Genomic DNA, 15284 nt, shown 5'->3' on the forward strand with positions numbered 1-15284 from the left:
TATTTAATTTAATTATTTTGTTTATTATTTTCCTTGAAGTTACTAACGCGTGTATTTTGTTATTAGAAAGAGGTACGAGGCATCCAAGTAAGTACTTTAATGGTTTAATTGATTTATGATGTAGACATCATGTTTATATTGTTATTATGATATTCCTAGTATCATGTCTAAGGTATTTTTAATATTAAATATGATTGCTATGATGCCTTTTATTTTCTTCCTAATATTTATGATTGTTAGTATCATGTTAGGGCTAAAGATTTGATTTTTATTGCTTAGTGACATGCTAGGGTTTGTTATTAATCTTGTTAGTATCATGCCTAGGATCTTGCTATGCTTTAACATGATTATGATTGATATTATTGATTATTAATGATTATTGTTGATTATTTATTATGTTGCTTGATACATATTATTATTTATTCTTTATTGCTTGATCACCTTTCTTTATTGCATGTTTAAAGGGAATTGGTACTTGTAATCACGCTTAATAAGATAATTAATAATCATGTTAGGGTTAATTGTGATTATAAATTCAAGTGATCGCCAATAATAGTTTATCTGTGCATTATATTCAACCAACATAGATTAAACAGGTTTAAGGTTAATCCTATTGACTGTATGTTAATCAGAAAGCGCACATGAATACGAGCAGAATAAAGTAGAGGCCTATTATTAGGGCAGGTTCAATCTCTTTTAGGTTGGATTTGTACCTTCATCCCCGAACCCTTATTTGGTTCATGACCTTATGGAGTTGACGATCTCTTGGATCGTTAAGGGGTGTAACCTTCACCTCGTGAATGGTTTACAAGTTCCTTAAAAACTTGTTGGCGACTCTTTTGCTCTATCTTCTTCCCTTTTGGACGCCACCGTACTTTAGTGTATGATCACAGTGGGGTTCAAGCTAGTGGGATTTTAAAGGCTTGAAACTATTCCCTACACCTGGATACTGGGAAATGTATCAGATTCAATAAAGAAATCTGTTATGTTCATCAGCAACTGCTCACAGATCTGGAAACAACTTGAGCAAAGGTATGCAATTGCAAATGGGTCTAGAAAGTATCAGTTGAACAAAGAGATATATGAGACTAAACAGTTTGGAAAGAGTGTGACAGACTATTATACTCAATTGAAGATTTTGTGGGAGGAACTGGAAAGCATGACTAGCTTACCAGCTATCACCACCACAAATGAGGAGATATTTGCATTCATCACTGCTCTCAGCAGGCATCAAGATGAGCAGAAGGAAGTGAAGGTGTGACAGGAGAGGTTACTTGCACTCACTGTGGTAAAGGTGGACATATAAGAGATAAATGCTGGTATTTGAAAGGATTCCCACCAGGACATCCGAAATCTCAGAGAGATTTCAAAGGAAACACCAGTAGAGGTGGATTCATAGGAGGTTACAGAGGTGGTATAAACAATAGAGGAGAAAGAACTGGTAGAGGTGGTAGAACAACTGCAAATGTGCATATTGAAACTAGAAGTACTAATAGTAGCACTTCTGGTTTGCCTTTCAATGCTGCTCAACTGGAACAGTTGGTGAAAATGTGGCCAAGTGTGGGAAAATCAGGTGAAACTAGTCAAGAAGAGGAAGATGAACTAGAGTTCACATATGCAGGAATGGTAAGCTGTCACTATGCAAATGCAGCAAGCACAACTTGGATAATTGATTCAGGAGCTTCAGACCATATGACTGGAAATCTTAAGGTGTTGGAGAATGCAGAGAAGTGAAGAAATGAAGCAAAAATTAACTTGTCTACAGGTCACACATCAGGAATCACTCATAAAGGAGTTATAAGCCTAGAAAATGGGCTAAAACTCAAGGATGTTCTCTATGTCCCAGTCTTCAAACACAACTTGCTGTCTGTGCAAAAGTTAGTGCAAAATGAAGAGTGCAAAGTGAACTTTCATGCAAGCTACTGTGTAATTCAAGACAAGAAGAGTGGAGTGATGAGAGGAATAGAGAAAGCAGAAAATGGACTGTATTATCTAATTAATGAGTCAATGCAGAGTGTAGGAAAGAAACTTGCTGAAATGAAGAGAGAAAGTTGCAAGATGAAAGTTGCTCTGAATACAAGTTCAGCTGTCACCATCCCAGGCACTGTAAAGAATGTGAGTAAGCTGAGCATTCCAACACTGTGGCATCAAAGGCTAGGTCATGCTCCAATGACCAAAATCAAGAAAATAGAAGAGCTGAGAGGAGTTGATAACAAATGTGAGGACATCTGCATAATATGTCCTGCTGCTAAGTTCACAAAACTGCCATATACTTTAAGCAACTCAAGAGCAAAGCATGCATTTGAGTTGATACACATAGACATATGGGGAGCATTTAGAGTTCCTACCAGATACAGTTAGAGATACTTCCTCACAATTGTAGATGATCACTCAAGAGTCACATGGGTGAAAATGCTGAAAGAAAAATCTCAAGCCTTCAATGCATTGAAAGAATTTGTGTGTATGGGAAAGACTCAGTATGGAAAGGAGGTGAAGATTGTGAGATCTGACAATGCATTAGAATTTGATGATACAAGCTGCAGGGAGTTTTTTTGCAAAGAAGGAATTATTCACTAGACAAGCTGTGTGGACAGGCCACAGCAGAATGGAAGAGCTGAAAGGAAGCACAGGAATATTCTAGAAATGGCTAGAGCTCTCAGACTTCAAGCTGGAGTTCCCTTGCAGTACTGGGGAGATAGTGTGCAGGCAGCAGTATACATAATCAACAGGCTTCCCACTCAACTCTTGAGCAACAAGAGTCCTTATGAGGTACTCACTAACACTAAACCAGTTTATGATCATATGAGGGTCTTTGGATGCTTGGCTATGGCAAGCAATCCAAATAGAAATGTAGATAAATTCAGTCTGAGAGGTGTTCCTTGCATGTTTTTAGGTTATCCCCTGAGTCAAAAAGGTTATAGACTATTAAACCTAGCTGAAAACAAAATTTTTGTAAGCAGGGATGTGAAGTTTTATGAGTCAATCTGTCCATACAAATTGTTCTGTTCTAACAGTAAAACTCAGTCTGAAATTGTAAATAATACTGGGATAAATATAAACAATAGAGGAATGGAAGAGAATGAAGTAGAAACAGTTGAAATTGATGAAGAAATTGAACCATGTGAGTCAGAGGAAATGGAACAAAATGTTAATCAACCTGATCAAACTGAATACACTCTGAGAAGTGAAGCAGAGCCAGTGAGAAAAAGCTCTAGAGATCATGTGTCACCACATTGGCACAAAGATTATGTGATGGGAAGAACCAGATCAAACTGCTGTGTGAAATCTGCACCAGAAAAAATAGAGATTGCTGCTGATATTCCTCTTAGCAATGCATTCTCTGTCTTTATGTCAAAAGTTACAAAAGTGACTGAACCTAAGTCATTTAAACAAGCTGTAAGAAGAAGTGAGTGGGTGCAAGCAATGAATGAAGAATTGGAAGCCCTAGAAAATAATGACACTTGGGATGTAACTGATCTGCCTGTAGGAAAAAAGGCAATAGGTTGTAAGTGGTTGTACAAAACCAAATACAAACCTAATGGAGAAAAAGAAAGAGATAAATCAAGACTTGTTGTACTAGGAAATAAACAGATTTATGGTGTGGATTATGATCAAACTTTTGCTCCTGTAGCAAAAATGACCACTGTGAGGTCACTTCTTGCTGTAGCTGCACTTGAAGAATGGATTGTGCATTAGATGGATGTTAAAAAATGCTTTTTTGCATGGTGAATTGCAGGAAGATGTGTATATGAAGCTTCCACAAGGATACACTGGAATTGGAAGCAGAATTGAAGTTCAAGGAGAGGGGGAGCAATCTGATTTGAAGACTAATAAAGTATGCAAGTTGAAGAAAGCCTTATATGGTCTCAAGCAAGCTCCAAGGCAATGGTTTGCAAGGCTAAGTGGTGCTTTACAGAGCAATATGTTCACTCAATCAAAGTCTAACCACTCATTGTTCTTGAAGAAAAAAGGAGAAAGCTTTACAATTGTACTTGTATATGTTGATGATCTCATTGTTGCAGGCAATGACATGGAAGCAATTGTTGAAACAAAAGTATTTCTTGCATCTCAGTTTCGTATGAAAGACATGGGTGAACTGAGGTACTTCCTTGGAATTGAAGTTGACAGAAGTGAACAAGGAATGTTTTTATCCCAGAGAAAGTATATAGCTGATATCTTGGAAGAGTATGATATGGTCAATGTGAGGCCTCTCAAGCTTCTTATGGATCCTCATCTAAAATTAACAGCTGAAGGTGGAAACATCCTTAAAGATCCTGAGTCATATCAAAAGCTAGTGGGAAAGCTAATTTATCTCACAATAACAAGGCCTGACATTTCTTTCACAGTTCATGTGCTAAGCAAATTCATGCACAAACCAACTGACATTCACTTGCAGTGTGCAAAAGGAGTGCTCAGATACTTGTCAGGGTCAACACAGCAAGGGATTCTTCTTGCTTCCAAGGGAAGTGCTGAATTAAAAGCTTACTGTGATAGTGATTGGGCAGGTTGCCAGAGCACTAGAAGATCAACATCAGGGTTTTGTATTTTACTTGGCAAATCCCCTATCTCTTGGAAATCAAAGAGACAGTCATTGGTTGCAAGAAGCACAGCAGAAGCTGAGACAAGATCCATGGCACTAACAGTGTGTGAAGTAATGTGGGTGAAGCAATTACTGAAAGATCTGGGAATGACAAAACTGGGAACAACATCAGTGTATTGTGACAATCAAGCTGCTTTAGCTATAGCAGCTAACCCTGTGCATCATGAGAAAACAAATCATGTTGATATTGACTATCACTTCATTAGAGACAAGTCAAGTGAAGGAGTTATTGCGCCTACCTACATTCACAGCTCTCAACAAATTGCAGACATATTCACAAAAATTCTGTCTACTGAACAAATGAATCAGCTCATGACCAAGCTTGGAGTTCAGTCTCACTCCTCACTCTCAGCTTGAGGGGGAGTGATGAAATAGAGAACAATAGTATGCAGTAATAGGGCAGTAGTATTTCCATATGTTGCTGTTATTGTAATTTGTCTGTTCTGTTTTTATTCCTTTAGTTTTTTGTCCTAGAGTGTGGTGAGCTGTAATCTTCCTAGTGGTAGCTTGTGAGCCAATTCCCTAGGTTAATTTGGTAGCTGTCATATATAAGGCAGAGAGAATGTTGCAGCAGTCATAGAGAAATTGACACACAAAAATCATGAAATGAAAATGATCCTGAATGACAGGGAAACTTTGCTGCTATTCTTCAAAGTTTGTGTCTTTATTATTTGATTGTCATCAAGTGGCGATTCCATGAATTTGCTCTTATGAGTTCGTAATTTTCAAACGTATACAATGATATCTAGTATCATAATTAAAAAATAAAATTTAAATTGATAAATCGGGTATGCACAATACGTGTCGATTTGAGGTATTGGAGGTTCATTTAATTTTAAGGCGGATCATTGATTAGAATTGAAAAAAAAAAAGAACAAAGTAAAAGCCAAATAAGGAAGAAACAATATAGAGAGACAAAAATTACAAATAAAAAAGTCATGCAGCGTCGAGCCCGCGACTTTTCATTTGATCAGTAGGTTTCTTACTGCTGGGCCGCATGCGAAGTTCAACAAATTTATAAGAAATTTATTTTATTTATACAAATTTTATATTAGAGAAATCTAGTCAGAAATTTCAGGATTTATCCATACTGAAATCGCCACTATATGGAATAGTGGTGAAGATTTTTAAACGCTTGTAATAAAAAAAATGAGGAGTATGAAAGATTTTGTTAAGATAGCTTAGGAATTTGTAACAGCATACATCGTTTTTTGCTTTTTGGATGGGTATCCCGAGCAATTGGAAGTAGCTCCGGCACCCATTGATTTTGCATCCCGGATTCATAAAAGTCTTGTGAATAGGCGCCTTTGAGCATGGTGGTGAGGTTAATGATGCAATCAAACTATATTAGATTTCATCTGAATATTATGACTTTAAAGACAGAATAATGATTGAAATTTCAATCTTAAACCTCTATATCCATGGGATGGTTTTGTTTCTATTGTGATATATTTAATTTTTTTTTAAAAAAATCCCCTTAATTGATAACTTTTGTTATAAATAAATTAGTAAAAAAATGTATCAATAAATAAACAACGTTACTAATGTATAAGAATAGTGTAAGAATTAAAGTTTTGCAAAACTTATTTTTATAAGGGGAAGACAACAAGCCCTAAGTGGCTAAATTAATATAGGTTTGACATGTAAAAACATACTTGGAGAGAATTACATGCAATGAGTGTAAAATTAATAAGCAATTTAAGGCTTGTTCACACTTACTTAATTTCAGTTCAGTTCAGTTCAGTCCGGTTCAGTTCAGCTCCAATCAATTCAGTTCAGCTCAGTTCAATTGATCTCCTAATTTCCCTCTCTCATAAAATATTCAGTTCAGTTCGGTTAAGCTCCAATCAATTCAGTTCAGTTCAACTAGGTTCAATAAATAAGAAAAGGCCCTTAGTTAGAATTCACATATAAATAATGGATGATGTGTGATTTTTATTAATTAACCCCAAGTTTAAACCCCAAAATTTATACCTTAGCTTGATGTGATAATAAATATTATCCCCTAATCAAAAACCTAATTAGAATTGGCTGTTAATTAGGCACTTTAAATAATAAAATCCGCATATGATTCACATTTTTTATTGAAAATGTTTTGAATTTCCTAAGTTATGGTGAATCAATCAGTGTTTTACTTGTTTGTTACTTTGTGAGAGATTTAACGATTTCATATGTGCATTAAACTTTCAAATTAATAAGGTGCTTTAGCTATAGCATTTTAAAAGGTGGTGTCTTTTTAAAAAAGGTGGTGTTTCAAAGTGGTACTTTTCTGTTGTCAGTTTTTAAAATTATCATGATTTTAATAAGTCTAAATAATTTTTGATTGATTATGTGACATGTATAATATACTTTTTAAAAACAAAAAACCAAAAAACAGAAAACTACAGCGATGCCAAACGAACACTAAATTAAATACTCCGTAAAAAACTAGAATTTATGAGGATTTGGTATTGGAGTCAATTACGGAGTAGAAGTAAAAACACGGTAAAATGCAACTATGCAAGATTCAAAGTAAAATATCACAACATTGGGAAGGTAAATATCTTCTTAATTATACATAAACCGGATAATAGGAAAAATATATTTAACAACCCATAATCCTTACATCAGATTTTTTTTTTCAAAACACAATAAGACTAGTACAGAGTACTAATACTCCATTTGAAACTCCAAAAAATACCAAATACTACAATTAGACCAATTCATCGGTTTATCTACCGTGAAATGTTGCCTGAACACGATTGTCACACTTACTCAAGAAAAGGTGAAACAGAAGTCATCTTATAATCCCATGCGCTAAATATAGGACCATCAAAACTAGTACCTCCTTGATATTGTCTATAAAAACTTTTACTAGAATCAAGCAAAGCAAGAAACTTCTGATTTAAAACCAACCATTTTCCGGCCTCTGAAACACACAACAACCGCATCCCTGTAAAATTGAGATCATACATTTTCATCCAAGACATATCATCTTTGTTCAAACTCCAAACTTCCCGACCACAACGCCAGCACAACCTCCCTTTTATCCCATACAATCTCACCCATTTATCTGGTCGAAGCGAGTTAAGCATATCCGCAGTCGTCAAAGGAAATGATCTAACTTCTGCATTGATTAAATTCATCTCAACAATATGATTTATGTTTGATGCATACCAGTAAAGAGCATCATTCACCAAAACCGGCACACGGTCGACCGGATCAATTTCAATGCCATGTACATTTAATCTAGACAATGCTCTTTCCCATTTCCAATTGCTCAAAGAAAATATGTAAACATTAGACAAGGCAAGATAAAAGTATCTAGTTGATTTTCCAATTAAGCAAACAATCTTGTAATCATCAATTGAAGAAACATAACCAAATCCAGCAGATATGACTTTATTAGGAGTAAAATCAGGGGCATTTTCAGGACGATTAATAACATCATTACATTTTTCTGTAAAAGGGTTGCAAATGTAGAAATTAAAATATTCGTCACAGAAACATACCAAACCGTTACAAGAACCCAACACATGAATACGTTTACCGTTGCAATTGTAGTTGAATTTAAGGATTTGATCGACACCGCCGTGTTGATCGAGTGTGACCGAGGTGAAGAGAGGATGAGGATCGTGGTTCCCTGAAAATAGGAGAAATTGGGATTTTGTAAATTTTGGACTAGAAATTGTAGAAAGCCATAATTTGGAAACAGATTTGAAACGAGTTAGAGATTTTAGAGGAAGTTCTGGTAAGATGTGCTCGAAGATGAGATCGTCTGGAAGAGTTGGAGTTTGAGAATCTGGTTTTTGTGTTTCTCTCTCCATTGATGCAAAGAGAGAGACTGAGAGTGTGAGAATTGAGAAAGTGATAGGGAGCTTTGTTTATTTGAGATTTTGAGCTAATAACAAGGGTAAAAATTTTGAAGCTTTCATTACTTTTAATAAAAAAAAAAAACAAATTTAAAAATCAGTCCCAAAAAAGGTAAAGAGATTTTAAGTGTATGCAGTAAGTAAAGAAATTTAAATGTCACATGTCAGTCATTTGTCACTAGTCACTACTGCCAACAGGTTTTACAGTTGGTTTGCTCCCGCTGTTGCACAATGACTTGTAAACAGAGATATAGGTGATATGAAAAAAAGAAATTTGGAGATAATTGGAAAAAAGAGATTAGAGATATTATGGCCGGTAAACAATTTAGTTCATCTTCTTAATTTTCTTTCTTTTATAAACAATTTAGTTTAGCTTAGCTTAATTTAGTTAAGTTCAATTCAACTTCAATCAATTTAGTTCAATAAATCAGAACAGGCCCTACGTACGGAGTAAAATTTTACCATATATCTCTCTCTTCAAATTATCTACTCGACTAATTTTTTAAATCACGGGATTTGAGAAAAGGATGATGAAAGTTGTTTAAGTACATAATTAAAAAGGGTAATTTGATAAAATTATCTTTTACATTACACTATTCACAAATTACACTTTAACTAGCTTTTGTAACTTATAACTACGATGATATAAAGTTAAGTGAGATTAGGAATGTACAAAGTGCGATTTAGTCTAATTTTTTTGCAGTGGCGGAGGGAGGGGGGTACAAGTGGGCCCCTATCACCGGAGATTCTAGCCGAAAATACTAATGTGCTAGTGCTACTCTAACTTTTAAAATTTTTGTGGTAGTTGTTTTAAAAAAAAAATTTAAAAGGTAGTTGTTTTCAAAACAGAGGCTATAATTGGTAGTTGTTGACAAAATTTCCTTTTAAAATAGAAGTAATTATAAGTTTCTTATATAAGTTGTTTGGGTACTTTGGTATAAGCCAATCCTAATGTGTCTTAACTCTTGATTCTTTAGCTATGTGACTGAGTGTGCTAAATTGAACCAGAGAGTGATGTTAGATTTCATATGTATGATACATGCAGGCTATCTTCTTTGGGAAAGAAAACTCACTCATCATTTGTAAGCAGCAATATAGAAACTCGAAATTTGTTATCATATAAACCTGCATGCATAAATATATTTACAAAATCAGTTAACATATTTTACATATAGCAGCTACTAGAAACTGAGATGATTGCCTTTCATGCTAAGCAGCCTGTCTGACTTGATTTCTCCGTGCTTTGCAGCTATGGGGAAGTGAAAAGATCGTCTATCATGCTAAATGGCCTGTGCACTTGATATCTTCGTGCCTTCTAAGAGTTTAAGTTAAAGTTGAAGAGAATGGGCAGAGTGAAGAATCTCTACTAGTGTGTTTTATGTAGTCTTTTTTAAGTATAAAATAGATTGGTTAATATTAGTAGTACTCGTACTTTGATCTATTGATGTTTGTCTTTTGCGTGTAATTTAATTGCAAACTAGTACCAGCTACATAACTATGTGAGTTTGTATAATGGAGTAAAACTGCTTTGCAAATTGCAATGTGAAAAATGTTAGCAACATTGCTGATAAATGCTCTCTTTGGCTGCTTTTGTACCCAAATGCTCAACATTCAACACCTTGGCTTTGGCTACTTCAGTTTGAATTATGATTCTCATTGCCATAGGGTTAGCAAAGTAGAATAATTAGCATCTAATATAACTTGCTGAAGCACAAGTAATTTAGTATCACAGGTTTAGCATCAGTTGAGAAACAAAGAATATATATATATATATAAAAAAGGCTATGTATAGAGAAAGGTATTAATGAAATATACAAGTATTAATTAATTACATTGATCTGTACACAAGGATGAGTAATGAGATTCAATTTTAAGATCCTTTCCAATTGGAGGTCAATCATTGGGATATTCCTCAATTGTCAAAATAGTAATATTAGGGTTACATGTAATTATTTTTATTTCATGAAAAGTAATTTCTTGCCCATTTCCTAAGAACTGACTTTAATTTTTGTTTGGTTGATAATATTCAAACACGAGGGAAGTACTCCAAAATATGTGTGTAAGGTAAGGGTTGAGTATGGTCAATTTAAAAACTTAATCAATTAATTACTCCCTTCATTTTTAAACACTTGTTCCACTTTTTTTTTACAACTGTTTTTAAATACTTGCTCCATTTGTTTATTTTGAAAGCTTTTATAATATTTTATTCTTTCTTTTAACTAGTGGGACTCAATTTTATTACTTTTAGATTATCTCTCCCCCAATTTACGGATTTACCTTACACTAACCCTACTATCTCTATACTCCGTATTTCATTACTTTATCTAATTTCTACTAAAACTCCGCGCATGGAGAAATGGAACAAGTATTTTAAAACGAAGGGACTATTAATTTCGTAATTTTTTTCTATTATGTTGTCTTTGGGCAAGTCACTTGGCGGGTCAAGGATGGGGATAAAATTTATACTGCCATGGTCCACGGATGATGAGGCGGGATAGAGAGAATAATTGGAGGAGACAGAATATGAATTTAATTAAATATGATTTATGGTGAGTCCACTAAGTGAGAGAAATTAATTAAATATTTCGTATTGTAAAAGTTTTCCAAATAAGGAAATAGGGCAAGTATTTAACGACCAGAACAAAAAAATTGAACAAATATTTAAAAACAGTGGGGAAAAAAAATTGAGCAAGTATTTAAAAACGGACGAAGCATTTAAAGACGGATAGTCCCGGGTGCAAATGAGTCTTACCACTCTATCTTTAAAACTTTCTTTTTTTCCCTATTATCCGCCTGTTTGCAGCTAGCTACTCTAGCAAGAGTACTCAACATTTAACGTGGAACAGAAGGAAAACGATTTTAACATGTTGACAATGACAACTGATATGTAAAGGACTCTGTTTACTTCATACATCATTACATCCTTTTTTTATTATTATTGAATAAAAGCTTAATTCTTTTATTTTTAAATCCGTGTTCTTAGCTCAAACAACTTTTTCTCTTATACAACCACCAATACTTCCTACCAAAGATGGATGAACATACACAAAAACCAAAATTTCAAACTCTAACAATTCCAGAAGATCTAATCTTTGAGAATATCTTACCAAGACTTCCAATTAAATCTATCACTCGCTTCAAATCCGTTTCCAAATCATGGCTTTCTACAATTTCCACCCAAAAATTCGCAAAATCCCACCTCAAATTATACACCTCTCCATCCCCTCAATTCCTCCTTTTATCGAGCAACCGCGACTCTGATTTTCTTTTCACCTCGGTTACATTCGATCAACACGGCCGTGTTGAAGAGACGCTTAGATTGAACTACACCTTCAACGGTGGTCCTAGTTTTCATTTCTTGGGTTGTTGCAATGGTTTGGTATGTTTTCGTGACAAAAATTTCAACTTTTCTATTTGCAACCCTTTTATTCAACAACGTAGTAGTATTATTAAATGTCCTGATTTCGGCCTTAACCAAAAAATCATAGGTGCTGGGTTTGGTTATGTTTCTTCAATTGATGATTACAAGATTGCTTGTTTAACAAAGACATCCAATGAAAACAATTTTCATGTCAATGAGTTGGTTGATTTTGATGTTTATATGTTTTCTTTGACTACTTTGAAATGGGAAAGATCATCCCCTGGATTAAATAATGTAGAAGGTGTTGCAATTGCTCGAGATGTTGGGCCGGTTTTGGTCAATGACGTTCTATACTGGTGTGCGATTAACTTTGGGAATGTTGTTGGGGTTAATTTAGTCAATTCTGAGATTAGTAAAATTCCTTTAACACCTCCTGATGAATTGCTTAATTCGGTTCAACCTTTTAAAAGGATAGAGTTAATTGGGATTAAAGGGCAATTGTGTGTGTTTTATGATTCTTATGATCCTAATGTTTTGAGGTTTGATATTTTCAATATTAGGTCAAGGTCATCGTGTTGTGTTCGTAAAGTTTACAGGTTGAACAAAGATGATTTGTGTTGGGTGAAAATGTATGATCTTAATCGCGATCAAATGCATTTGTTGGGTGTTTCTGAGACTGGAAAATGGTTGGTATCAAATGATAATCTGGTTGCGTTACTTGATCCGAGTAAAAGTTTTTATAGACAATATCAAGGAGGTACTCATTTTGGTGGTCATGTATACAAAGCATGGGATTACAAGATGAGTCTGGTTTCACCCGTAATTGAGTAAGCGTGACAAGACGATCCTAATCTTTTTGTGTTTTTGCTGAGTAATTGTGTAATTGAAGATTTCAAGCATATGTAATGTAATCCTATCTTATTGGGCACTAATTGTAATCGGTTCAGGCAAAATTTCACGGCTAGATTTACCAATGAGTTAGTTTTTGGATATCAAATGGCGGTATTATTATTATTTACTAGTGTTGTAATTAGGAAATTAGAACTTATGTAAGGAGTAGTAGACTAGTAACTAGTGGCCGTTTTAGTTGTACACTACTTGTACTCCGTACTTTCAGTTTCTATGTTTGCATTTTTTTTTTTTTTTTTTTTTTTGGAAAGAATTGCATTATGTATATTTAGGCCTTGTTTGGTTGAACAAAGAAAACGGGGGAATTGAAAAATCATGGGAATTTAGAAATTGGGGGTTTGTTGTTTGGTTGGCTATAAAAAGTAAAACATGTAGGAATTGCAAATTCATGGGAATAAATTACCAAGGCCCTCCTTGGTAATTCAAAATTCCCATGAATTACAATTTCATTTATAGCAACCAAACAAATTTATGCAATTCCTGGAAAATTAAATGTGGGAATTTAATTACAATGAGAATGCAATTGCTTATGAGAAATAAAATACCATATCAACCAAACAACACCTTAAGTTCTTCTTAGCTTTTTTTTTTAAAAAATGGTTGTACACTTGTACATGTATCGTTGGTTGGCTATGTTTTTTTGTTTGTGGATGTCATTTTGTAGAAGAACTTTTGTTATGAACTTTAAATATTTTAGGAATAAAGTAAATGCATTTGTTTGACCATTGTATTTTGAGCTAATAATAATAAGGAAAATTTCACATTTGCTAACAGGGAAAGGACCTTAATTTACATTTGTTACCCCTTTAATTTCAACCTAAATCAGAGCATTTTAAAAATCACTACCGCTTAACGGAATCCGTTAGGATTTCCGTTAAGTTTATTAAAAAAAATAAATTAAAAAAAAACTAATAAATAAAAACCACCTTCCCCCCTCCACTGCCACCCCTTCCCTCACCCCCTGCCGGCGACCGGCGAACCCACCCCCCTCCTTTTCCCCCACCCCTACGCAGCCAACGCGAATAGGCAAACCCACCCTCCTCCTTTCCCCCTACCCTACGCAACCAACGCGAACCGGCGAACCCACCCTCCTCCCACCCCAACGCAGCTAATGCGAACCGACGAACCCCCACCCGTACTTGCTGCCCCGACCCCCACCCGAACCAAAACCACCCCTTTCCCCTTCCTCCCACCGAAATCCGCCCCCAGCCCCGTTCCCCCCACCGAAATCGACCCCCTCCCCTTCCCCTACCGTTTTCGGCATTCCCTAAACCTAAACCACCCCAAAACCACCCAAAACGAATTTGGGATTTTGTTTTCGGCTCGATTCAGGTTGGGGTGGGGGAAATCGGCTGTTTTCGGCTTCATTCAGGTTAGGGAAAGGGAAAATCGGCCGTTTCCGGCTCGATTTCGGTTGGGATGATGTTGGGGCTGGTGTTTAAGGGTTGGGGGTGGTTGTTTTGGGTGGGGGAAGGGTGGTGTCGAGCTGGTGTTTAAGGGTGGGGGTGGGGGTGGGGGTGGGGTGGCAGCCGGTAGCGAGGAGGGGATAAGGGAAGGTGGTGGGGCCGACAGGGGGTAGGGAGGTTGCTGGGTTTTAAAAAAAAATCACGGTGGTCGAAGGTGGCAAACGGGGAGGTAGTGAGGGTGTTCGAGGAGAGAGGGGTGGCAGTGAGGGTGGTTGATCTCACTAACGGAAATTGTAACGGAAAGTGTTAAGTGGTAGCAAAATTAAAATTATGTGATTTTGTGTGGTGGTAATATAAAATAAAAATTTAAACCGGCAGTAAATGTGAAGCTAGGTGGTTTCGTCGGTAGCAAATATAACATTTTTTTAATAATAATAATAATAGAGATAATATTATGTGTAGCCCTAAGGGAGTAAGGGTTATATATAAGCATTAAATACACTCTTGAAAATTGTATAAAATTAAAAATTCATGACAAAAACACGCGTAAATAAGTGTAATTAGTGTTTAAATTTTTATGATTTTTTAGCTTTTTACGATTTTCAAGTGTAAACACATATTATTATTGAAATTAAAATTAGGAAAAATAAAATCATTAGATTAGATTAAATTGATTTTTGGTTCAAATCAAGTCAGCTAAAAAAATGTAATATAAGTAAGTTTAATAGGAGAAAGAAATAATAAAATATTAATATGTCCTTACCAAATAAGGATGTATTACAATTATTATAAAACACATGTAAACATAAAGTGTCAAGATTATTGTGAAACGGAGAAGTAAAAAGTAGAGGGAGTCTCAGTTTTTCACATTTATAAACAAAATTTGTTCATCATGAAAATGCTATTCAAACTCTTAGAAGTAAAAAGTAGAGGGAATTTCTCATATTTTTATTTTGTATTTCGAACTCTTAGATACAGAGGTATATAATTAAATTTGTATGCATATGGTTTGATTAGATTAGATTGGCTTTCATTTTTATATTTTGTTACTCATGTAATTTATGATGATAGATATCTTTTATGATCTAATTTATAAGAACATACGCAAAAATAAATAATACAAATAAGCTATTTCATTTCAATAATTTTTGTAATCC

The 15284-nt window shown here is 35.0% G+C and overlaps 2 protein-coding genes across 2 annotated transcripts; one reads left to right on the forward strand and one right to left on the reverse strand.

The window, feature by feature from the left end:
- Nucleotides 1–7350: 7350 nt before the first annotated feature.
- Nucleotides 7351–8406, reverse strand: LOC145557937 (putative F-box protein At1g33530). Its single transcript, XM_081619112.1, has one exon. It carries the CDS (start codon nt 8404–8406, stop codon nt 7351–7353), a length of 1056 nt encoding a protein of 351 aa, XP_081475238.1.
- Nucleotides 8407–11482: 3076 nt separating this feature from the next.
- LOC145557938 (putative F-box protein At2g02030) lies at nt 11483–12643 on the forward strand. The gene has a single exon (XM_081619113.1). It carries the CDS (start codon nt 11483–11485, stop codon nt 12641–12643), a length of 1161 nt encoding a protein of 386 aa, XP_081475239.1.
- Nucleotides 12644–15284: the final 2641 nt, after the last annotated feature.

The sequence above is a fragment of the Chenopodium album genome, chromosome 9 (genome assembly GCF_948465745.1).
Source record: "Chenopodium album chromosome 9, dcCheAlbu1.1, whole genome shotgun sequence".
NCBI classification, from domain to species: domain Eukaryota; kingdom Viridiplantae; phylum Streptophyta; class Magnoliopsida; order Caryophyllales; family Amaranthaceae; genus Chenopodium; species Chenopodium album.